Source organism: Canis lupus, chromosome 1, assembly GCF_011100685.1.
Source record: "Canis lupus familiaris isolate Mischka breed German Shepherd chromosome 1, alternate assembly UU_Cfam_GSD_1.0, whole genome shotgun sequence".
Classification (NCBI taxonomy): Eukaryota; Metazoa; Chordata; class Mammalia; order Carnivora; family Canidae; genus Canis; species Canis lupus.
Window position 1 is genome coordinate 106,532,946 of NC_049222.1, and position 26,098 is coordinate 106,559,043.

At 45.5% G+C, this 26,098-nt stretch overlaps 2 protein-coding genes across 2 annotated transcripts in view; one reads left to right on the forward strand and one right to left on the reverse strand.

Moving 5' to 3' along the window:
- LOC611793 (kallikrein-1-like) overlaps positions 1–26,098 on the reverse strand; it is an 87,370-nt gene that overhangs the window by 34,763 nt on the left and 26,509 nt on the right. The gene's annotated exons all lie outside the window — the stretch shown is intronic.
- KLK5 (kallikrein related peptidase 5) lies at positions 918–8,737 on the forward strand. The gene is given in 5 exon segments (NM_001197167.1): positions 918–990; positions 2,875–3,139; positions 4,179–4,435; positions 4,562–4,695; positions 8,582–8,737. Coding segments are annotated over 5 exon segments (885 nt in total).

Below are 26,098 nucleotides of genomic sequence, written 5' to 3' on the forward strand. Positions count from 1 at the left end.
GAGACACAGGAAAATAGAAAGTGAGGGACAGAAATAGACGGGGTTGAGACACAGGGAAAGAGATAGCAATCCTAAGGCAGAGGGTGAGGAGATACTTGGTGGGTGCTTTATGTCGAGAGAGGCTTGGAAAGATTCAGAGGAAAGCAAAAACAGAGAAGGAAGCCTGTAAATGCTTGAAAAAACAGAGACAAAATTGTGAAGATGATAAGGCGAGTCAGAGAGAGGGAGAATGAGTGAAGAACACACAGAAAATAAAGAAAAATCCTAAGTACCTAGAAGAGCACCCAGAACTGGTGAGAAGTGTGAGCTCGAGGCTAAGGGGCAGAGGATTCAGGGCAGGATAGGCCAGCCCTGCGGAGACCCCTCCCCATTCAGCTGCCTGGGCCAGGGAAGCAGGGATTGGCCTTCGGAACTGGGTGGGGGGGGTGCTCTTGGGGTGGAGGTGGGGGGAGGCAGGAGGAGTGATTACTGAGGCCTGGCAGGGCACCTCACTACCTGGGAATGCGCCCCGGGGATCAGTGGGTGGTTATAACCCAGGCTGAGTGCCGGGAGCTGAGGAGGAGGTGGCTGCAGGACGGCACAGGCCTGAGAAGTCTGTGGCTGAGCTGGGAGCGGGTTCCCCACCCCCTACTTGGGGGACATAGCAGGTGAGGCTTGGGGAAGAGGACAGGGAGGGAGAGGTGTCTGTGTCTTGGATGCACCCCTACTCCCTCTTTTTATCCTCCTTCCTTACCCAATGGAGGGGGCTGGATGTCTGCTCCTCTGAAGTCTATATAGTCTCTGGGTTGGGGGTCAGTGTCCCTGTAGTTCCTGCCTGAGCTGGGAAATGGGGCAGAAAAGGAAGGGAGGTGGGGTAAGGGCTCCCAGAATCACCTGCACCTCCCTGCCCTCTGTCCTCTCCATAAGGTACAGTGGCCATGGCTACAGCAGGACACCCCTGGATGTGGATGGTCAGTGCCCTGATTACAGCCCTGATTCTGGGGGTGACAGGTAACCAGAACCCCTGTATGTGCCTGTCGGTTAACTATGCATGGGGCTGTGGGTGACTGGGGGACTCTGTGTGATTGAGTATGGCTCCAGGACTGGGTGACTATGAATTGGTGTCCGTATTCATGTTCAGGCAGTGTGTGTGGCTGGGTGCCTGTCACTGTTGGGGGGGGTGACGAAGGCGGGGGCTGACTTTCCTCATATCAAGGGACTGCCCGTAACAGATGTACTACCTTGGAGGCTGTGTGTGTGATTGTGTGACTGGGTGTGTGTGCACTTAAGATCATGTGTGGCTCAATATCTGTGTGGACAAATGCACACTATGTGTGTGGCTGTGCATGACTGTCCCTGTGTCACCAGATTGCATGTAACAGAAGTGCTTGTTACCGTGAAAATGTATGGCTAGGTGCTTGCAGGTAACGGTTTACCGTTGTGTGATTGTGGCTGAGTGCGAGACTACGTGTGGCTCTATCTGAGCTGTGTGACCTCTTGAGGTTCTATGTACCGGTGATTGTGACTGCATGTTTATTGGGGACTGTCTGTGTGGTGGTGCTGCTGTGTGGGTGGAGTTTCCATCCCTGCCTTAAGGGATTGGGTGTGCTGAAGTGGCTGTCACTATGAGGCAGTGATTCTGTGAAGGTGTATGATGCCAGGTCATTTGCACTCTGCCATGTGGGGTTTACTTAGTATAATATTGTCGCCATGCCAGTGTGCCTGCACGCAGAAGTGCATGTGGTGGTCTCTACGTATATGCATACATGCGTACATGTTACTGAGACACTGCGTGCCTGCATGAGATCTTGTGAGGCTGCCACCAACTGTGTGCACACAGCAAGCCTGTGCACCATGAGACGGAGCTGTGCCTGTAGCTACCCCGGGGGAGACGATGTGTGTCTCTCATGCAACTGTGTGTGTGCTTATCTGTGATAGTAGTTGTGTGCGTGTTTCCTGGAGTATGTGCGGAAAGTGTGAAGGCAGTGCCAGCGCCTGGCATCTCTGGGTCATTGGCAAGAATATGAATCAGTAGACAGACTATGGGGGACTGGTGATGGAGTAGGGTATCTGTGTCCGTCTGTAGAGGGGAGGGTATTGCTAGGAGGATCCAGGAGGTACATTTGTGTTTGAGAATTCCAAAAAATCAGTTCTGCTCTCTGTTGCCAGCACCACCGGGCCCCTCTAGCTGAGCACTTTTCTGCTTCTGTTCCCCCAACTCTCCTTCCACCCACGGGCTCTGACTTGGCCCTCTTTCCTCACCCGCACCGCTAGCCCAGACTATCCACAGTCAGGGTCCGCTTGGGCTGCCGCCCCCACCTCCCGCAAGCCAGGCCCCCTCCTCCATGGCTCTCCCCATCTGCAGCTCCAGAACCCAACCCCTACCTCCTTGCCCGAAGTCAGGGCTCTTGATAGACTCAATCTCCCCATGTGACCCTGGCCTCTCCAACTACCCCCTCCAACCCTGACCTCATTCACTGAGGCCTGACCCCACTTCTTGAGCTGAGAGGTCCCACCATGAAAGCTCTGGTCTCCTGGCCAACCCAGGCTCCACCCCCTGAGCCTTGGCTCCGCCCCTGGGATTGTCCTACTTTCCCCTCCCAGGCCTCGTCCACTGAGCTCTAGCCACTCCCAGGAACCTTGAGGTGCAGCCGAATCCTGTAAACCACCTGATCCTGGACCAGATCTTTTCCTGAGTTCTAAGCCTTAGCAATCCTCAAAGGCTTCACCCTCCAACTCCAGACTCCACCCCTAAAGCTCCAGCCCTATTCCCCTCAATATAGGAGCCCTTCTGGAGGTCAGACTTCTGCCGGGTCCTACCTCTTGGATCTAAGACCCACCCACTGAGCCCAGGCTCCGCCTCGATTCCGAGCCCAGCCCGCTTTCTGCCCCCAGAGCCTGTTCTTGCAAATGATGTTACCTCCTGCGACAACCCCTCTGACACTGGCCCCTCTGAAAGCACCCGGGACATTGGAGCTGGGGACCAGGAGGACACCAGGGCAGACGAGGGGAGCAGCAGTCGCATCGTGAATGGAACCGACTGCGAGAAAAATGCCCAGCCGTGGCAGGGTGCGCTGTTGCTGGGGCCCAACAAGCTCTACTGTGGGGCCGTGCTGGTGAATCCTCAGTGGCTGCTCACAGCGGCCCACTGCCGGAAACCGTGAGTGGGGCTACAAGAGCAGGGCTGCACATGGCAGGGGCGGGGTGGGGGGCTCTGGAGGACAGGGGGCCTGGAGGGGAGGAGGCCTGGGGGGAGGGGCCTGGAGGAAGGACCTGGGGGGAGGAGGCAGCACGGATGAGAAATGGGTACAGTTAGCCTGAGATTAAGAATGGAGTTGGGGTGGATTGGGTGTGCTGGGGTTAGGCTGGGGAGAGAATTGTGGTAGCGGGTGGGAGTTAGAGATGCATTGGATTTGGGGTGAGGGGTACATATGTTGAGTGGTTTGGAATGGAGATGTGATTCAGAGTGGCTTTAGTTTGGGGTGGAGTAGGGTGGAGATGAAAATGGTGTTGGGATTGGAAATAGCTGTGGGGTTGAAGATGAAGTTAGGGTTAGCCTTACCGATGGGACTAGAGATGGCTATATTTGGAGTTGGGAATTGGTGTGTTGATGGTTTGAGGGTGGGTGAAAAATTAGAGTGAGGTTCAGGGATGGGAATGGGTTGGATTTGGGGCTGGGCATGCACGTGCTGATGATTTGGAAGGGAGATGCCATTAGGAGAATTGGAGATGGGAGGAAATGAATTGGGATGAAATAGGGCTGGAGGCAGGAATGGATGTAGGATTGAGGATGGGGTTGGAATTAGAGTTATGAGGGGTTGGAGGTGGTTGGATTTGAGGTTGAGGTGGTTAGATCAAAGTTTGGGAATACAGGGCAGCGCCGGTGGCTCAGCCGTTTAGCGCTGCCTTCAGCCCGGGGTGTGATCCTGGAGACTCCCTGCGGGCTCCCTGCGTGGAGCCTGCTTTTCCCTCTGCCTGTGTCTCTGCTTCTCTCTCTCCTCTCTGTGTATTCTCATGAATAAATAAATAAAATCTTTAGAAAAAAAAGTTTGGGAATATGGATGTGGTGGTTTCTGTGTGGGGAAAGGATTCAGGTTGGGGATTGGATGGGGTGGAATTGGGGTTGAAACTAGATTTGAGATGTGCTCGGCACTGGATATGAGCATAGGAATCAGGTAAATCTGCACCATCTTCTTTAGATTTTTCAGAATCCGTCTCGGCCACCATTCCCTGTCACCTGTTTATGAAGCTGGGCAACAGTTGTTCAAAGGGATCAAATCCATCCCCCATCCTGGCTATTCCCATCCTGGACACTCTAATGACCTCATGCTCATCAAACTGAACAGAAAGATCCGTGAGACTCAGAGAGTTAAGCCCATCAACATCTCCTCAAAGTGTCCATCTGCTGGGACCAGCTGCATGGTATCTGGTTGGGGAACAACCAACAGCCCCAACGGTGAGAGTCCAGGTCCCTCTTGATGCCCACCCATGTCTGCCTTCTCCCCCTCTCTGCCTCTGAGCACTGCCTCTCCCCATCCTTCTCTGTTGCTCACAGTGGCCCTGCTTTGTGTGTTTCTGACAGTACAATTCCCCAAGGTCCTCCAGTGCTTGAACATCACTGTGCTAAGTGACGACCGGTGCAGAAAGGCCTATCCCAGACAGATAGATTCCACTATGTTCTGTGCTGGCGACGAGGCGGGCAGAGATTCCTGCCAGGTAAGGCTCAGGACTTCTGCATTCCTTCAGCAGATTCACACTGAGCACCAACTGTGTAACCCGAAACCTTGCTAAGTGCTGAGAACTCAGCCCTGTCCCATAGAAATACAACATGAATCATACATGTCATTTTAAATTTTCTGGTAGCTACATTTTAAAAAGCGAAAAAGAAACAGGTAGGGATCCCTGGGTGGTGCAGCGGTATGGCGCCTGCCTTTGGCCCAGGGCGCGATCCTGGAGACCCGGGATCGAATCCCATGTCGGGCTCCCGGTGCATGGAGCCTGCTTCTCCCTCTGCCTGTGTCTCTGCCTCTCTCTCTCTCTGTGACTATCATAAATAAATAAATAAAAATTAAAAAAAAAAAGAAACAGGTAAAGTTAGCTGTTTTAATAAAAAATTCTATTTAACTCCATGTATCCTAAGTAGTTTGATTTCAAAATGTAGTCAATATAAAACAATTATAAATGAAATATTTTACATTCTTTTTTTTTAATAGTAAGTCTGTGGAAGTGTGCATCACATGACGGCATATCTCAATTTGGGCTAGCCTTGTTTCAAGTGCTCAACAGCCCCATGTGACTAGTGGCTACCATACTAGACAGCACTGGTCTAGAGGGAGAAATCAAGTCTGCTTTATATGGTTGGGCAGGTTGTGCACTGTATACAGATATCACCGCTAAGGAGGCACTCTTCATGTAATAGACATCACAGTTTGGTCTATTTATTTTAGCAAATTTCTTTTTTTTAAAGAATTTATTTATTTATTTATTTATTTATTTATTTATTTATGAGACACACACAGAGAGAGAGAGAGAGAGAGAGAGAGAGGCAGAGACACAGGCAGAGGGAGAAGCAGGCTCCATGCAAGGAGCCTGATGCGGCACTCGATCCCGGGGCTCCGGGATCACGCCCTGAGCCGAAGGCAGATGCTCAACTGCTAAACCACCCAGGCATCCCTATTTTAGTAAATTTCAAGCAGATGGCAGTTAAGTATCTTGTCATCACAAAGCCTACAGTATGAAAGTTTTCTGACAAATGCTAATACACTGTCTTGAGGAAGGAAAATAAAAACCTTTGCTAGGTATTTGAAAAAAGAATGTTTAATACAGAGACTTGATTGCAAACTCGTTGGAATGGCTGGCAGGGCAAAAATGGTAAAAAAAAAAAAAAAATTGTCAGGGGTGCCTGGCTGGCTCAATTGGAAGAGTGCATGACTCTTGATCTCGGGGTTGTGAGTTCAAGTCCCACACTGGGTATGGAGAATAGTTAAAATAAAATAAAAAATAAAATTATTTTTAAAAACCCAATGGTGAATAAAATGCATAATAGGATAATTTCAGAGAATATAAGAGCTATGTAGACAATAAAACATAGTTTTATGATAGTGAGTGATGAGAGGCAATATTCAAAAGGGTGGTTGGAAGGGCCTCCTCAAAGAGGTGGGTAGAGACTGAATGACACAAAGGAGCCAGCCTTGCACAGATTAAGGAAAAGAAAAGCATGTGCAAAGGCCCTACTGCAGGAAGGAGTTTGGCTGGTCCAAAGGACAGAAAAAAAACAGAATGTTTAGGGGAGTAAGGGGAGTGGTGCAGTAAGAGTTGAGCCTGAAGAGATGGGTAGGGGCCAGTTAATTCCCAATACAGAGCTCCTCTACGTCCTCATGGAAGCTCTATCTGTTGAGGATGACAGAACTTAAAATTAAACTGTTGCAGGAATCAAAACCCTTCCCTGTATTCAGGTTTTCAAGGGTTCTAGAAGGAGGTAAAGGAAGGCACTTTCTGCTGGCAGGATGTACATACACTTCAGTAATATTGGGAATTAGTAAGTAAGCTGGGGCCTTAGAGAGCACTCCTGTCCATTTCTGATGGCTGGGGAAAGGTGCCTCTCCCCATATTTTACAAGCCTGAAAATTACAGCAACTTCCCAGCGTCATCTCTGTTCTCACTTAATATGGAAACACATATCTGGATAGAGGAGGAGCCAGAGGGATTTTTATCAGAAGAAAGCATATCTAATTCAAATGTCAGTATTTTTAAGATTATTTTAAGTAATCTCTACCCCCAACATGGGGTTCGAATTTACAATTGAGAGTCATGCAGTCCACTGACTGAGCCAACCGGGCGCCCCTCAAATGTCAGCATTTAAAACCACTTAGCTTTTCTGGAGCCAAGCTTAGCACCTTGTTTTTCATTTTGCAGACCTCAAGTGGCTTTTCATACCAGTTTGTGGTCAGGGTGAGGCCACTCAGAGCAAAAAGTAGTAACAACACTAATCCTATGATAATATAATGTGGGACTCTGCTTTATGTGGTTCCCACACATCAGCTCATTAACTCACTTAGCCATTATGGTTTTTTTTTTAAGATTTTATTTATTTATTCATGAGACACAGAGAGAGAGAGAGAGGGAGAGAGAGAGACAGGCAGAGGGAGAAGCAGGCTCCACACAGGGAGCCCAACGTGGGCCTCGATCCCAGGTCTCCAGGATCACGCCCTGGGTCGAAGGCGGCACTAAACCGCTGAGCCACCCAGGCCGCCCGCCATTATGTTTTTTTAATATTTTATTTATTCATTTGAGAGAGAGAGAGAGACATGAGAAGGGGTGAGTGGGGAGCAGACTCCCCACTGAACAGGGAGCCTGATGCAGGGCTCCATTCCAGGACCTGAAGATCATGACCCGAGTCAAAGGCAGATGCTCAACCATCTGAGCCACCAAGGTGTCCGTCACTTAGCCATGATTATTAGCTCTATTTTACAGACAAGGAGCCAAGCTCAGAGCAGTTAACTAACTGCATCTCAAAGAAAACTCTGCAAGGATATTACAGAAAATATAATGAGAAGAATTAAGCTGCAAGAAAGTTGAAATTTAGAGATTCAGGCCGCCTGGGTCTTTTGCCTTGAAACAGTGTCTGCTGTTGGGGAAAGAAACCAGGCTCTGGGTTTCTTTATAACTGATACCAGTATTTTGTATAAACATACATAAGAAATCACAGTAAAGAGTGGTGAGTAGTAGGGATGCCTGGGTGGCTCTGTGGTTGGGCATCTGCCTTTGGCTCCTGTCCTGATCCTGGGGTCCTGGGATTGAGTCCCACATCAGGCTCCCCACAAGGAGCCTGCTTCTCCCTCTACCTACGTCTCTGCATCTCTCATGAGTAAATAAATAAAATCTTAAAAAAAAAAAAGAGTGGTGAGTAGTATTATAGGAGAGTAACTGTAGGATTTGCGGGAGTTGAGGACAGGCAACCCAAAGAAGCAGTTCTCAAACTGTCCCCCCACCCCAGGGGACATATGATAATGCCTGATGATAGTTTTGGTTGTCACAGCTCTACCTGGGGGATGAAGGGGGTGACTGGCATCTAATGTATAGAGGTCAAGGATGCTGCTGAACATCTGACAGGGCACAAGATGGCCGCCACAGCAAAGAATGATCTGGCCCCAATGTCAGTGGTGCCCAAGATGGGAAAGCCTCATCCTTCAGGGGCAGAGAGCTGCCTCTCTGCAAAGGTACAAGATGGACCGGTGTCAGGGGCAGCCAAAGGATGAGGAAGGGAAAGGAAGCCATGCCAAGCATGCTTAGTCAGAAAAATATGGTGTTCAAAGGCTGAAAGAGAGAAAGCAAATAGGGACAGGGAGATGCACTGAGGGAGACACATAGAGAAAATATGGCACTGGGTGGAGAGGACAAACAGAACTTCTAAAGGTGGGACTTACAGGGAAATGTTAACATTCCTCTCTGTGTGTCTCTGTTTTATCTGTGTCTCCTTCCTTGTCTTTGTGTCTCTTCACCTCTCTACTTTTTCCACCTCTGCATCTCTGTCTCTTCCCTGTGTGTCTCCCTCCCTCCACCTCCCCACATCACTGGGGATGGGCTCCTTTTTCCTCTGCAGGGTGATTCAGGTGGCCCTGTGGTCTGCAATGGCTCCCTACAGGGCCTCGTGTCCTGGGGAGACTTTCCCTGTGCCCAGCCCAACAGACCCGGCGTCTACACCAACCTGTGCCAATTCACTAAGTGGATCAAGGACACCATCCAGTCGAACTCATGAGGCATCCCGGGACCTGGCATTCTGGTGTGGCCCCACGATCTGTGGTCCCTCACTCCTGAAGGGACCGTGACACTGTCTCCAGACCCTGCTCCTTACTGAGGGTGTTGGGGTTGTTAATCTCTCCAGCCCCTCCTCGTCTCCTGGAATCGGTCTCCCCATTCCCCAAACCTGGGCTTACCCTGTCTTTCCAGTCAGGCCTTAGAGGCAGTTTCCCAGAATGACCAAGGTGAGGGCTGCCCTTCAGTGTCCCCCATGCTTCATTCTTTAGACCCAGAGGCTGTCCTTGCCCTGCAGCTGTTCCCCAAATTTGGTCTCAGAAATAAAGCATCTGAGGAGAAGTGGGCTCTGTGTGCGGTGTCCCCCACTCACTGAATGGCCAGGCAGCCAGGAACAAGTCACTTTCCCCTTCTGTACCACTATGTTTGCTCTTTGGGACTATTTCAGTTGCAAGAAACAAAAATCCATCCAGGCTGCTTTGCATTTTTTTCACAAATACTGATTGAGTATTTTGTGGCAGGAAGTTTCCAGATGCTGAGATACTACAACAGGCAAAACAGAACAATATCCTGCCTCACAGAGCTCCTTTTCTCCTAGGGGAAGACAGACAGTAAAGAGATAGATGAATACATTACTTGCGATGTAAATAAAATGAGCACAGAGCAAGTGGAAAGAGGACCTTTGGGAGGAGCGGACCTATTTATATTGGATGGTCAAGGAGGGTGCAGGAGGGCGATATAACAACTCACCTGCATCCACAAGATGTCTGCAGCCTAATCCCGGAACCTGGGAATTTGTGGCTTTATATGGCAATGAGACTTCACAGGTGTGATTAAGGATCTTGAGATGAAGAGATGATCCTGGATTTTCTAGGTGAAACCATTATAATTCCAAGGGTCCTTAGAAGAAGAAGTTGTGGGGGTGGGGGGTGAGCAATGAGCATGAGAGAGAGATTGGAAGATGCTGCTAAGCTGGTTTTGAAGATGAAGGAAGGGGCGGAAGGAATGTGGGTGGTCTCCAGGAGCTGGAAAAGGCACAGGAATGGATTCTCCCTCCCAGCCTCCAGAAGGACTTCAGCCCTGCCTGTCTATGTCTTTATTTTAGCCCAGCATGACATTTCAGACTTCCGTCCTCCAGAACAATAAGAGAGTAAATTGATGTTATTTTAAGATATCAAGTGTGATAATTTGTTTTAGCAGAAACTAACATGAAGGGCCTCTGGGAGGAGGTGGCATTTGGGCGGAGTCCTACACAATGATAAGTAGCTAGCCCAGTGAATTTTGGGGGGGTTCAGTGTTCCAGACAGAAGGACAAGGCAAAGGCTCTGATATGGGGACAGGCTGGGCATTTCCCAAGAACAGAAAGAGGACCAATGTACCTGGAACCTCTTGGTTTTCCCTATGAGATTGGGAAGCCTTTGGATGTTTTTAGCCAGAGGGCAACATGATCTGATTCCTGTGTAAGAAGATCATTCACCTGTTTGTGAAGGACACAATCAATGGAGCTTCTTATTGGCCAGAGTAGAAAATGAAGGGTCAGTTATCAAAAGAATATCCAAGACTTGGGACAGTCAGATGACAGCCCAGGAGCAGCTAGCTGCCTGTGGGATCTTGTTCACTTTCCTCCGGTGATCTTTCTTTCATGTCTCCCTCTTCTCATTTTCTCCAAAGGGCATCTTCTACTTCCTTCTCAGATTTGGGTGGCATGTGGCCTACCATAGCCTCACCCTGATAACTAGTTCCAGTTACTGGTGTTGGCTGCCTGTGGGTCAGGTGCTGACTCTGGGTACATCAGCCATGGCCAGAGAGGGGAGGGCACATAGTACAGCGTGAATCCCCCCCATCACCCCTTCACCAGCAGCAGTGAGCAAAGCACTGCCCTCGAGAAGGCTATGCACATGGGAGTCAATGGAACAGGACAGAGAGATTTCTCAGTCATGCTATTTCTGGAGCTCAGTTTTTCCATCCATAAAATGGGAAGATTGCAATGTAATGATCTTCACATGTGGGCTCAACCCCTGAAATAATGTATTCCTGGTGGTCAGGAGTGGACACAGAAAGTCACTCCAGGAAATACCTTGGAAATGGATCATTTTCTTTTTAAGTAAGTTCTAGTCCCAATATGGGGCTTGAAGTCACAACCCTAAGATCAAGTGTCGCATGCTCTATTGACTGAGCCAGCCAGATGCCCCGGAAATGGAATATTCTAGAAAAGGAATTATATTAGGGAATTTCATAAGTAACAAAACACCAAATTAAAAGTGACTTACATAATAAGGACTTTTAGTATTTCACATAAAAAGAAACTCAAAGTGAGAACAGTTACATGGTCAGTGTGATGTCACTCAGGGTCCAGATTCTTTCCATCTTTCTTCTCTAACACCCTCTGCATTCCTTCATGAACTCAATGATGATATACTAAGCCATGTAATAGTCTAATCACTTGGGATAGAGTAATTAACAAACATTTAAAAATCTCTTCCTTCTTTCAGCTTACATTTTAGCAAGGGGAAGAAAATATGTCCAATTTTTTTCTTCAGGCTTTAACCTGGCAGGTATAAGATGGCTGCCACAGTTCCAGCCATCACAGCCTCATGTAAACATGATAAAAGGCAGGAAGGAGACCTTCTCCTAGCAAAGATCTCTTCATAGGGAGAGAAAGTCCTTCTCCAGAATCCCTCTCTAACCCCCATTTCTCTCCCCCTCTCCTTTTCTTTCACACACACACACACACACACACACACACACACACACCTCTGCAGACTTCTCTTTGGGTCTCAATGGAAGAGAGTCCTAATGTCTGTTGCTGCAAGAGAAGCTGGAAAAAATTTTCTGGCACTTTCAATCTCTATTGCGGGGTACAGTCTCTGTCCAGAGGGAAGAGGGGATGAGAAATGGCTTGTTGGATAACTACCTCCCTTGTGCTCAGGAATTTACAACTCCTCACAACAATTTGGGGGGACATTCTACAAAGGTTGGGGTGCCAGGTTTGGGGTCATTGACCTCCCCAAGGATTCATCTCTCATCTCTCCATGTCAGCTGTTACCAATCTAGGATTAACATCTAGTATGCTGTGATAGGTGTGGACTTAGCCCAGCTCCAACTGCTCTCTATAAGCAAGTACAAGATGGGTAATGTGGTTTAAGATAGGGACAAATAACCCTGACACAATTACAGGTGGTAGAGATAGTTCAAAGTTAGAAAATTAAGGGAAAAATATCTAGAACAGAGCAGAATGCTAGCTGAGGGGCAATCAAGTATATTTTCCAAAATGACTCTGTTAGTCCATCTGCTTTTGGCAACACAAGAATATTAATACTGTTTCAAATAGGTTTTCACTTTGCATGCCAAGAAATACAGGTAAGGGAAGCTCCAGGCAAAGGATGTCAGGGCTCCAGTTTCACTTCTCTCTGCTTCTCTTGGTTCTCCTTAGTGTGGGTTCCTCATCCTCAAGATTAAAGATTGTAGTGAATATCTTTTAGAGAAGGATGACCCTTTCTCAGGAACAGCCCCAGCAGAATTCCCTTCATTATTATTGGTCAGAATTGGGCCACATGTTCTCTCCTAAACTAATCACAGGCCAAGGAAAATGGATTAACATTGTTGATTTGCACCAATCAAGGTTCATTTTCTGAGATTGAGATCAGAAATTCCTGTGAGGGGTGCCTGAGCGGCTCAGTGGTTGAGCCTCTGCCTTTGGCTCAGGTCATGATCCCGAGGTCCTGGGACTGAGTCCCGCATTGGGTTCCCCACAGGGAGCCTGCTTCTCCCTCTGCCTGTGTCTCTCCCTTTCTCTGTATCGCTCATAAATAAATAAATAAATAAAATCTTTAAAAAAAAAAAAAAGGAAAAAAAGAAAGTCCCCTGAGTCTTGTAAGCTTGACCAAAGGGACTGCTCCCTGAATAAGATGAAGATTCTCTCATCAAAGAAGGGAAAAATGGATGGTAGGTAAACAGCTAAGGGTGTCTGTAATAGACATCCTTTTAGCAATTTTTTTAAAGATTTTATTCATTCACTCATGAAAGACATAGAGAGAGAGGAAGAGACAGAGGCAGAGGGAGAAGCAGGCTCTATGCAGGAAGCCCGATGTGGAACTTGATCCTGGGACTCCTGGACCATGCCCCGAGCCAAAGGCAGATGCTCAACCGCTGAGCCACGCAGGCATCCTGTCTTTTAGCAATATTTTAAATTAACTTTTCAGTAAAGAATAATATACAAACAGAAATGAGTCTTTATTATAAATATTATAAACCCAATGAATTTTCACAAAACAGATGACTGTCTTGTAACCAGCACCCAGATGGGGCAGCAGAATATGACAAACTTTCCAGAAGATCTTCTAGGGGTTCCCCTACAGTCACTGCCCCTGCCAAGTGTAGTGACTTTCCTGATTTTTATCACCATCCTTCAGTTTCGTCCATTTATAAACTTTGTATGAATAACTTTAAATGTATTTATATCGATTTGTGGAAATATATTAAATGTATATAAATAAAATCACACAGAGAATTATCTTGTGTTTGACTTGTTTTGCTCAGTATTATATCTGTGTGCTTCATCTAGATTTTTGTTTATAGTTAGTTGTAAACGTCCCCTTCTCATTAGTACCATAGATAGACATTGGGTAGTTTCTTCAACAATTTTAAAGGCAATATGCTGGGACACCTGGGTGGCTCGGCAGTTGAGCATCTGCCTTGGGCTCAGGGTGTGATCCTGAGGTCCCAGGATCGAGTCCTGCATCAAGCTCTTTGCGAGGACCCTGCTTCTCCCTCTGCCTATGTCTCTCCTTCTCTCTGTGTGTCTTTCATGAATAAATGAATAAAATCTTTTTAAAAACTGTATACGTTTTTAAAAATAAATAAATAAAGGCAATATGCTGATCTAACATCTGCCAAAGCTATAGTGAAAAGTTTAGGAGAAGCAGTGTGCTTGACACTGCCCCTCCAACCCCCCAATCCTTATACTTCTTCCTCCTGTGGCAGAGCCTGGAAGTATCCTGGGTCATGTTTAGGCTCAAGGGTGAGCAAGAGATCAGAAGGAAGGTGTGTAGGCCAGGGGCAGAGATAGATATGTTGACACGTTGTGATCTCGTCTGACTCAGTGCAGGGCAGCCTGGGCAAAATTGAGATGTAGTTGCTGATTACCACACAAACCCAACTATTGCTCAGGGTGGCAGGTAACCTGGATAAAGATGTTCGCCCTCCATGTGGGTGTCCATTGATCTAGTTCTAAGCATAAGATGTAAGCCGAAACCTAGTGGCTGGGTTTCTCTGGGAAATTTTTGTTCTGCTGATAAAAGGGTAGGCATTATGTTTGGAACTTACCCTCTTCCCACCTGGAATGGGGGTGCCTGGAAGTGGACCAACCACTTTGCACTCTAAGGATAAAAGGCACAAGACAAAGATGGGGGTGCAAGAAGCAAAGAGAAGCCTGCTCTCTTGGTGATTGCGTAAATCCCTGCTTCAGGCACACACTCCCAACATCCTGGGCATGAAACAGAAAGAACAAAACCTCCAGCATCTGGGCTACTATAGTTGGTTTCAGGTATGCTGATAAGAAGAAGTGAAGTTTCTAGGAACAAAAACAGAGCTAAGATGTTGTGCAGATTTTACTGGGCAGGTTTGACTTTCTGTTCCTGGATGAGGATGTGCTTTTATTCAGTATGAAGACTGGCTCCAGAACCAGGAGGGAACAGATGTCTGCAAATGGTTCCTGTTAAGGGTGTAAACGACCAGTGCATTTCCTGCATGGTGATGTAAGTGGTGAGAACAGGCCTCTGGTGGTGTAAGAAATAAGCCTCTTGCCCTACCAGATATTAAGACAGGCTGCAAAACAAAATAATGTAGTTTTTAAAAGTGTAGTATTAGCACAAGAATAGACAAATGGCTCAGAGAGTACAGCATTCAATATAATATTATATAATATATGGGGAGCTATAAAATATGATAAAGTAGCAACCCAAATTAATAGAGGGGAAGATGGTAAACTTAGTAAGTGGTGTCAGGAAAACTGGCTCTCTGTGCAGAGAATAATATACTTAGATTTCTATCTAACACCACACACAAAGGTGGACTCCGGATGTGAAAGATAAACTTACAAAGTAAACAGAAGAAAATCAAGGAGATAATCTTCAAATCTCTGTGACAGAGAACAACTTCTTAAGACTTCAAAAGCACAGATCATAGAACAGAACATTCATTAGTTTGATTATATCAAAATTAAAAGGAGAGTAAAACGGACCATTATAACATTTATCAGAATGGGAGAAATTATTTATGACATTCATAATGTACAAGGGACTAATACCTATGATATGCAGGAAGCACCTGTGAATTAGTAAGAAAAAAATTGGAGGCACCTGGGTGGCTCAGTTGGTAGGGCATCTGCCTTGAGCTCAGGTCATGATCCCAGGATCCAGGGATAGAGCCCCATGTCAGGCTCCTACAAGGAGCCACTTCTCCCTCTCCTCCTTGCTCATGCTCTCCCTCACTAGCTCTCTGTCTCAAATAAATAAATAAAATATTTTAAGATAAATAAATAAATAAATAAATAAATAAATAAATAAATAGGCACCTTTGGGGGAGGGAGGAATGGGTAAAGGATATGAACAGGCAATTTGCAGGAGAATCCAAAAACTCTCATGCATATGAGGGGATGTTTAAACTCATTCATTATCAAAGAGATGTAAATTTCAATAACAATGAGATGCCACTTTACACCAATTAAGCTGGAGAAAATTAGGATGCGTAATATCTAGTGTTGTCAGATGTACAGGCATCCCTGAATGTTCAAGAGCTACTGGGGTTAGCGTGGGGTCTCCAGTCCTGAGGAAGGATCAAGCACTATTTCATTAAATTAAGTATATATGTACCTTATGACTAAGTAATTTCTCTCCTGGCTATACATCCCAAAGAAATTCTTCCACACTCACAAGGGGACACAATGTGCCTTGTAGAGTTCTTTTTGGTGGCTGGGAGTTGGCAACCACCATGTGTCCATCCCTAGGGGGATTGTTGACTAAATGTGTGACCCCCATCATGGAGTTCAGTGCAACAGGGCAGAACTGTGAACACAGCAACATGGTTGGGTCTTCAAAAGAGTGCTGTTTGAAAAGTGAATTAGAAGAGAATGAGATATAATCCAACCCCAATTACATAAATTAAAATTACAGGCCATAAGAACCACACTATGAATTTTGTAAGACTGAGGGAGGGTGGGAAGAGGGGAAAAGAAGGAAGAAAGGAAGGAAGGCAAGGACAGAGGGAGGGAGGGAAGGAAGGAGAGAGAAAAGAAGGATTCTATATAAACCAGTGATGATAATGATGCATTTGACGTTGAACCTCTGCACTCAAGGTCTAAAGGTCTAATAAAAAAATAAGCTTGTTGAATTGTGAAGCCACATCTTACATAAACAGTGTCCAGAGGCTGAGCCCCTCTGCGAGCCTAGGAAAGCTGTGTGCATTTTGTGCGTCCCCGATCACTGTTGGGCACCTTCTGATACTATTCTGTATCCCAGAATTATAAATCAGACACTTAATCTAACCCAACTGTGGCTAATTCTTGCTTGATTCCACACTCCTTTGAAATACACAGAATTGGCTCAGGACCTCAGAGAGGCTGCAACTCAGGTCGAAAACTGTCATCAGGTGTGGTTTGGAAAGTTGGTGTGTCCTCCACCTGGTGCCCTCACTCTTGGGGTGGTTGATCCTGGCTAAAAACTGAGGTCAGGGAGTGGCTCCAATTTTGTCAGTGGGAGGATCTTCCCCATGCATTCCACACACCAGATAAGCATCTAATTGTTGGCTACAGAGAGGCTGGCTGTGGGTTACCTTTTATTAGTAATCATGATGATGATGATGATGACAGCAACCATTTATTGAGTGCCTAACACCTTGCTGCATTCATTGCATGCCTCATCTCTCCCAATTGTGACAGCAACTTCAGGAGGGTGGCCCTCAACAAGTCAGGAAGCTGAGGGGTATCCAAGTTGGCTCAGTTTCTACAGCTGGTACATGTGGGAACTGGGATATGAATCAAGGGACTAGGAGGCCTGAGCCGATGCCTGAAACCACACTCTGCTCTAGCCAACAGAAGAAAACACAGGGCACTGGGCCAAAGCCAGGGAGCTTTGACTATGGCAGTGGGAAGAGGGAAGAAAGGAGTGGATGGGGCAGGGGAGGGGAAGAGATTGAGCTTTATAGAAAGAGAGCAGAAGACATTTAAAGACAAGTCAGATGTAAAGAGACTTGGAGCTTTGGAAAGAGGGAAAGTGAAAGAGAATCATAGAGAAAGGTTCTGAAGGAGGGCCTACTGGAGATGGAGAGAGTAGGATAGATAGGAAGATAGATTAGATAGATAGATAGATAGATAGATAGATACCCTTAATCTCACTCTCCCCCCATCTTCCAGATGCCTAAGTTCCCCCTACTCTACCTCTAGGCTTTGCAGCCAGACCTCCAGAGCCCCCAGCTCCTTTCCCTCAGGCTCTGGTCTGAGACCCACATTCGTTCCTCACAAGCAAAGAGACTCCCTCCTATACTAAAGAACAGGCAGGCTGGGTTCAAATCTGTGTCTCTTTCCAATTCTGAGTATTAAAGGAGAGAATGCACATAAAGGTGAGGGCAAAGAGCCTGGCACTGAATGGGTGTGTAAAAGTAGTTGTTTCTGTGAGTATTATTTTTTAAAAAGATTTTATTTATTTATGAGAGAGAGAGAGAGAGAGAGAGAGTCAGAGACACAGGCAGAGGGAGAAGCAAGTTCCATGCAGGGAGCCGGATGTGGGACTTGATCTGGGGACTCCGGGACCACACCCTGAGCCGAAGACTACACTCAACCGCTGAGCCACCCAGGCGTCCCATTCTGTGAGTATTATGACCATGATTACCATTGTCCTGGAGCTCCTTGAGCAGCCTGCACAGGTGCAAAGAGAGCCATTGTGCCACATCAGCATCTCATGAGAACTTGTTAGAAAGTGTAAATTCTTGCCACCACCCCCTTCCCAGACCAAATGAATCAGGAGTTGCATCTTAACAAGATCCGCTGTTGATTCGTGTGCACTTTTGAGTTTGAGATGAGCCCCGAAAGTCCCCAGGAAGAAGGAATTTTAAACCTGAGGTGTGAGAATCCACCACTTGCTCTAGGGCGCCACCTGGAGGCCAGTTGAAGACCTGACCCCGGAAAGCCGTGAACTTGGTGCCAGTTTCCGGACTGCTTAACTCTGGAACCTTGGGCGAATTACTTGATCTCTCTGAGCGGTGGATAGTTCACACTCTTACCTGTAACACTGAGATCACAACTGCACCACATGCACGGTGCCTGCTGCAGAGTTGGTGCTCAAAAAATGTTCTACCGTTTTCAGAATGCACCGCTGTGTCTGAGACAGAGGCTGGGCAGACTACTGAATCCATAGTGTTATGGGTTGTGTCCCCCAAAAAGATATGCTGAGATTCTCATCCCTGGGACTTCAGAGTGTAGCCTTATTTGAAAATAGGGTCATTGCAGATGTAATTAGTTATCATGAGGTCATATTAGAGTAGGGTGGATTCTTAATACAATATGACTGGTGTCTTTATAAGAAGAGGGAAGACAACGCAAAGACATACACACAGGGAAGAAGGTCATGTGAAGACAGAGGCAGAGATTGGGGTGATGCAGCCGCAAGCCAAGGAATGCCAAGGATTGACAGCCATTGTCAGAAGCTGGAAGAGGCAAGGAAAGATTCTATCTAGAGTCCCAGAGGGAGCACAGCTCTGCTCTCACGCTGATCTTGGGCTTCTGGTCTCCAGAACCGTGAGAGAATAATTTCTGTTGTTTTCAGCCCCGCAGTCTGTGGAACATTGTTACAGCAGCCCTAGGAAACTACTACACATGGGAAGATTAATCTTCTTTGTAAGCCAGATAAAGGTATTAGAATATCTCAAGAACCCTTTCCTTGAGAGGAAGAAATTAAACATAGATCTACTTTACAACCAAAGATATACAAACAACCAACAAGCACATGAAAAGATGCTCAACATCTTTTGTCACAAGAGAAATGCAACTTAAAACTGCAATGAGACACTACTACACACCCACCAGACTGGCTAAAACAATGTTTTAAATCCCCAAAGTCCCAAATGTAGCAGAGACCTAGAGCAACCAGAACTCCCACCCATTGTTGCTGGTGGTGTAAAATGGCATAAGCACTTTGGAGAGAGGTCAGGGAGCTTCTTACAATACATGATCTACTCTGTGCCTAGCAGCCCCACTGCTAGGTATTTCTCCAGGATATATGAAAGCACATATCCACACAAAGACTTTTACACAAATGTTCCTAGAAGCTTTACTTGTAATAGCCCCAAACTGGAAGCGACCCTGATGTTCATCAACAGGAGAAAGGATAAACCAACTGTGGCATGTTCAAACAATGGGATATGCAACAGCAATCACAAGGAACAAATTGCTGCTGCATGAGGGAACTCAAAATGAAAAAAATCTTACATGAAGAGTACACTTACGTCTCCATTTATAGGAAATTCTAGAACAAGCAAAGCTACTCTATGGTGGAGAGATATCAGAATGATGCTTGCCTCTTGGGGTGGAGGCTGGGATAGCCAGAACTGATGTGAAGAAGCTTGCTGGGTGATAGTGAATGTTCTGTTCTCTCCGAGGGTTTTGGTGTGTGTAGTGGCCAAAACTCACTGAAAAGTACAGCTTATGTTTTGTGCATTTCATTGTATGTGAATTTTACCTTAGAAAAGAAACATTAAGTTTGAGTTGTAGTACATGACACATGAGTTCAAGAGTTTATGATGAAGTATACTAAGGCCTGTGGCCTACTATAAAATGCATCAAAAATAAGATGGGGGGATGCCTGGGTGGCTCAGTGGTTGAGCATCTGCCTTTGGCTCAGGTCGTGATACCAGGGTCCTGGGATTGAGTCCCACATCAGACTCCCCACAGAGAGCCTGCTTCTCCCTCTGCTTATGTCTCTGCCTCTGTGTGTCTCTCATGAATAAATAAATAAAATCTTTTTAAAAAATAAGATGGATGGATGGATAGATAGATAGATAGATAGATAAACGAGTGAATGGATGGGTGGGTTGGTGGGTGGGTAGATGGATGGGTGGATGGCTGGCTGGCTGGGTGCGTGGGTGCATGGAAAATCAACAGATATGTGATAAAGCAAGTATAGCAAATTGTGAATGGTGGGATGTAGGTATCAGGTATATGGGTATTTGCTGTAAATCTCTTAACTTTGCTGTGTTTGAAAATGTTCATAAGTGTTGAAGGGAAATCAGACATGTGTCTAGTTGAGTGGCAGTAAATAATTTCTTCTCCATCTTGATTGCCACCGCCTTAGCCGGAGCTGCTCTCCTTTCTCCCATGGGCATTCATTCATTCAACAAACACTTACTTAGCACCTACTATGTTCCGAGCACTGTTCTAGGTTTCCAGATCATAGCACTGAATAAGCCAGAGAAAGTTTCTTTTTCTGTAGCTTGTTTTTTTCCTGGAGGAGAAAGACAACCATGAATAAGTATGTAATATATCCATGGGGACATTGAATGCTATGAAGGTGAATAAAGCAAGCACGGTAAGAGGACAGAAAGGGCTGGCGGTGGGGGTGGAGGTGTTATTTCCCACTGGCTGGTCAGGAGAGGCTTCTCTAGGATGTAACTCAGACCACAGACCAGAAGCAGCGAGGGAGGGAGTCGTAGCGGTGACGGATGCTCCAGGATGTGCGGCCAATGCAGGTGCACTGGACTGTTGCAAATACCCTCTCTGCTTCCCTGCACTAGTCTCTGCATTTGCATTTGCCCTGCTCTGCCCCCCATCTGTTCTCCCACAGAAAACAGAGGAGGGTTGACAGTGTTTACAGGAAGGAGACGCTCTCTATTCTGCAGGTCAGGGGCAGAGACTATCAAGCTAGGTAGGACTTGTGGTGGAGTTTGGTGGTGGGGATGGACCATTCAGCTTAATAGTGAGAAGAACTGAGGGTCCCTGGGAGGGTCTTTAGGAAGTAAAGGTGGAGAGGAGAGATATGACAGGGAAGAGGAAAGTGGAGCAAGCATTTCACCCAGAAGGGGGCGGGAGACCTGGAGGGGCTTTCAGGAGCCAGCATGCTGAAAGTTCAAGGCTGAAGTCCTTACTTGGAAGGTGACCCTTTTTGGCAAACCCCGGGATCGATAAGCTTCCTACAGTAGGGACTGCCTGGGCCAGCATTTTGTGTGGAAATAAAAAAGTGTATCCCTTCAGGTAACAAAGGATTCTAAGGTGGTGTAGATGGCAGGGCTAGAACTATTCATGGAGACCAGGGGAGAACTTGGCTGAAGTTTCTGTTTCAAGACCTTTTCTGTTTCAAGACAACATTGATGGCTTCCCACTACTTTTAGGATAAAGCCCAAACTTGTCACCAGAGCCTTCAGAGGCTGACATGGTCTGTCCCCTGTTAGTTTCCTACTTCCAGCCCAGTCAGGCAGCGCTCCTCTGCTCCATGCCTCAGATGAGGCCTGAGTTGGAGGAGCCCTTTGGGGAACTTAAAAAGAGAGTGTTTGCTTTAAAAAAAAAATTATCTATAATCTTTCTTTGTTTCACTTGCAAAGAAGAAGAAGGAGGAAGAGGAGGACAAAGAAAAAAATGCAAAGATGAAAAATCCTGATAAAGAACTTTTCCTAGCCACACACATTGAGTAAACCAAGTGGGTCCATAAATCAGTGAGTCAAATTCTCTTGGATTGTAGAGCAAACTCAATATTCTCTATCGAGCGTGGTTTGTGTTTTGTATTTCATTTAGATCAATGATAAGAGGAGTTGTGTTCATCATAAGGCACATTTGCTGACACATTATTAACAAGGCTTCTCTTGTTTTATTACACTATCTTGTTTTGTTATATAATGTTTTTTGATCTATCCCCCCTCCATCCCCTGTTCTTACTCCCTTTTTACTCTGCTCTAGAACTAGAGGCAAATGAGGTATTTTGCCTCAAGAGCAAAATTTAAGGAGTAGCCAAAAACCTCAGAAATCAAGACAAACAATATTTTAAAAAGTAAAAATGAACACAAACAAGTCCACACAGGGATCTGACTCTGCCCAGCATGATTCATATTCATACCTCGCCCTAATCCCAGTCCCGGTGGATGCTGTCTTTATTTTAAATCTTGGTATTCAGTTCATCACAGATTGTTGCATTAATTTTGATTTTTTTTAAATATTGTATTAAAATAGGATCTACTCTTGATTACTGAGGTTTTTGGTGCATGCTTATTATGTTAAACCCTCTTTCCCCCCAACTCCTGGTTTTATGAGTTTTCCCACAGGTAACCATCCTCTTATGTTTCATTCATATCTTTGTGTTTTTGTGTGTTTCTTCTTACCATGAGTGTGCCAAACTGCTGAATCTAAGGACACATTTCTTCACAAGATTGCTCTTGTTTCAGATACCAGCTGCAGTTTTGGGAGCCTTCAGTGTCACCCCCACTTGAGACCAGCTAGCTACAAATTTGGTGTCTCCCACAGACTCCCTTGGGTTTAGTAAATCACAGTCACGTAACTCAGGAAAGCACCATCCTCACAATTACAGTTTTATTATAGCAAATAGACAGAAATTAGAAGACATGCATAGAATGAAGTGGAGGGCTTTTGTGTGAAGTAATCTCTACACCCAAATGTGAAGCATTCCTCATCCTCAGGGACATGTTAGCGTCCCAGCCTCAGAATGTGACAGCTGCCAAACAGTATTGCCAGCTAGGGATGTTCACTTAAACTTTGGCACGCAGAGTTTTTATCCAGCTACATTACGTAGGTGTGATTGACAGGCCACCTCACTACACGTTTGAGGGTTTCCACTACCTCTTCAGGTTCAATATTTTGTTAGACCAACTCACAGAACTCAGGAAGGTGCTATACTCATGATTATAGCTTTATTATAAATATAATATAGAAATCAGGCCAATGCAAAGATGTATATAAAATAAGATCTAGGAAGATCCCAAACATCTCTGTCTTCAGAATTTGTCACCCTCCCAGCACATCAGTGTGTCGACAACGAGGAAGCTCATCAGAACTTTGAATTTCAGGGTTTTTATTGGGGTCTCATTATAGACATGTGATTGATCATGATTGATTGAATCATTGGCCATGTGATTGAACTCAGTCCAGTCCTCTTTCTATTATATATATAATAGAAATATATATATATAATTTATTTACTCATAAAAGACACAGACAGAAAGGCAGAAACATAAGCAGAGGGAGAAGCAGGCTCCCCACAGGGAGCCCAATGTGGGACTCAATCCCAGGACCCCAGGATCACTCCCGGCCGAAAGGAGACGCTCAACCACCCAGCCACCCAGGCATCCCAGTCCTCTTTCCTCCCTAGGCTGATATCAAGTGGCCCAAAAGCCCAACATTCGAAACACATGGTTGGTCTTTTTGGCTTTAGAGACCTGCCTTATATAACAAAGACACTTCTATCACTCCAAAAGTTTAGAGTTTACTTCCCAAGAACAGGGAACAGAGACCAGCCAAGTTCTATTTAGTACACATTTACAAAATGTGTAGGGATTTTCGGTTTTTTTGCATATGCTTTCTTTTTTAAGATTTTATTTTTAAGTAATCTCTACACCCAATGTAGGGCTTGAACCCACAACTCTAAGATCAAGAGTCACACAATCCAGCAACTAAGCCAACCAGGCATCCCTTGTGCATATGTTTTTAATGCATGTAAATTACATGGGTTATGCCCCAAATCATACCTTAATTTTTTTTCACTCAAGACTGTGCTCTTATGATCCATCTATAATTGATATATATACACCTGATCTGCTGTTTTTAACTGGTGCAGAGTTCCCCTTGGGGGGCACTCAGCACAACCTATCATCCATCACCACAGGGATGGAGACAGAGGTCACCTCCAGCTCCTCACTTCCGTGAACAGTGCTTTGTTTGTGTCCCCTTAGAATCAATGTGAGAATTTCTTTGGGATCTGTGGAGATTCAAAATACATCCACAAATTCTCGACCTTCTTCTCTCCAAAGGTTGGATCTGAATTCTTCTCTGAGTGTAGGTTGGACTTACTGACTCACTTCTCATGAACAGAATGTGGCAGAAGTGATAATGTATGTTACTTAGTGATAAAAGGCACATCCTCCCTCCCTCGCTCTCACCCCCTCTTCCCCTCCCTTGCTCTGGGGGAATTTAATGCCATGTTGGGAGGATACTCCATAGCCCACATGGTGAAATTCAAATGGTGAAGAACTGAAGCCTCCAGCCAGCAACCACTGGAGTGAGCCATCCAGGAAGTAGACCTTCAGTAGAACCTTCAGGTGAAGTTCCATCAGTGGAACCTTCAGGTGACTGCAGCCCTGGTTGACATCTTAACTATAATCTAGAGAGAGACCCAGCAGCTGCTCCTAGATTCCTGATCCTCAGAAACTGTGAGATTTTTGTAAAGTTTGTTGTGCTAAGCTGACAAATTTGGGGTGAATTGCTACCTAGCAATAGACTAAAACAGAATCTAAACCCAGGAGTGGATCTTCTGGGTGATAGCGTGGGCTTACGATTAATTTGATGGAGAGGACCCAGGTCACTCTCTTGGATGGCTTTGTCCTCCACATTCCATGAACAGAACCTGAGGATCCCTGGACTTAGGGTTACTGCTGCTGCATAACATGACCCCACTTCCACTGCAATCTAATCGGTGTAAAATAATACCCTGTGGATCAAACCTTGAGTTTCTCGAATTACTGATGATTTTGAAACTCTCTTCACTTGCTTGCTACATAGCTCTTAACTTTCAGAAAACACAAAATATTCTAAAACTGTCACTCTAACAGCTATAGTTTATCTGGAAGAAACATGTCAACAAAGTTTGCGTAACATCGTCTTCACTAATGGTTCCTATTTCATGGATGATCATAATAAACATATGATCATGTGAAGATTGGAGCAAATAAACCAACCAGGAGTTATTCTGTGAGAATAAGCTATTATGTGTGAATTACACTCAGCTTAACCAGGACCTTGTTCCACCAGGTAAAATTGTCGTTGTTGTGTAGCTGCTGCTGTTTTTCTTCAAGCCTTCATAGCTGATTGGAATATATATATATATATATATATATATATATATATATATATATATATTTAATTTTTTTAATCAAATAAACTCTGCCCCCAACGTGGGACTCAAACTTATGACCCTAAGATCAAAAGTTGCATGCTTCACTGACTGAGCCACCCAGGCACCCCATGGGTTTAGGTTTTCTTTCCTTGCTCTTTAGGCTGGATTAGACCATTTTGAGCTTATCATAGTTCTATTTCCTTGGGAGCAAAAGAGAGCAGAACATTCAGTGCTGGTGTTATCCCAGAGACCCCTAGAAATGGTACAGAATGAAGAGGCAGTTCACTATGATCTTGGCCCTGAACTCAGTGCATCTTTAAGCGTGGAGTTATGTGAGTGTCAGAGACTGACCAGTTACTCTGAGGAACACTGAATTATACAAATGAAAGAAATAATCCCCCAAACCCCACACCACCACCATGATCTCATCATCCAGAGAAACAGAAAAAAACCAATGTTGACATTGTCCTCCATGAGGCAGGAGAGCAGAACAGTAAAATTACACAGCCTAACAGTCCTAACCCTAGCTCTGCTATGAATTGGATGTGCACGAAATTGCCAGAATAGTACAATCTCAAAGGGATTGTTTCTTTTTTTTTAAGATTTATTTATTTATTTATGATAGACATACACACAGAGAGAGAGAGAGAGGCAGAGACACAGGCAGAGGGAGAAGCAGGCTCCATGCCAGGAGCCCGACGTGGACTCGATTCCAGGACTCCAGGATCGCGCCCTGGACCAAAGGCAGGCGCTAAACCGCCGAGCCACCCAGGGATCCCCCTCAAAGGGATTGTTTCAAGGGTAATGAAACATAATGCTCAACAAGGCTTTGTGTTTGTGTTTGTGTTTCAAGAAAAAAATTGTCGGGAAATCACTCAACCCAGCACTCCTCTGGGGCAGTAGATAAAGAAGAGTGAAACTATTCATCTCCACAATTAGGAGTCTGTGATGAGTTTTAATAGCTTCTTAAAACAATGTACCTTAAGAAATAAGCCAGGGGAGCTTCAGGGCTGTATCATTTACCTCCACTGATAACATTAAGGGAGTCATTACTAATTTTCACACTTAGTCATTGTTTTATAACTTATGCAATTGACTAAGTGGTGTATCACAAACTTTGTAACCAACTCAAGCATTAGGGAAGACTTTTTTTAATATTTTACTTTTAATGGTTGGGGAAAACACAGAACATGAAATCCACCATCTTATCCATTTTTCCATCTTATTCATTTTTAAGAGTACAGTTCAGTAGTGTTCATTTATAT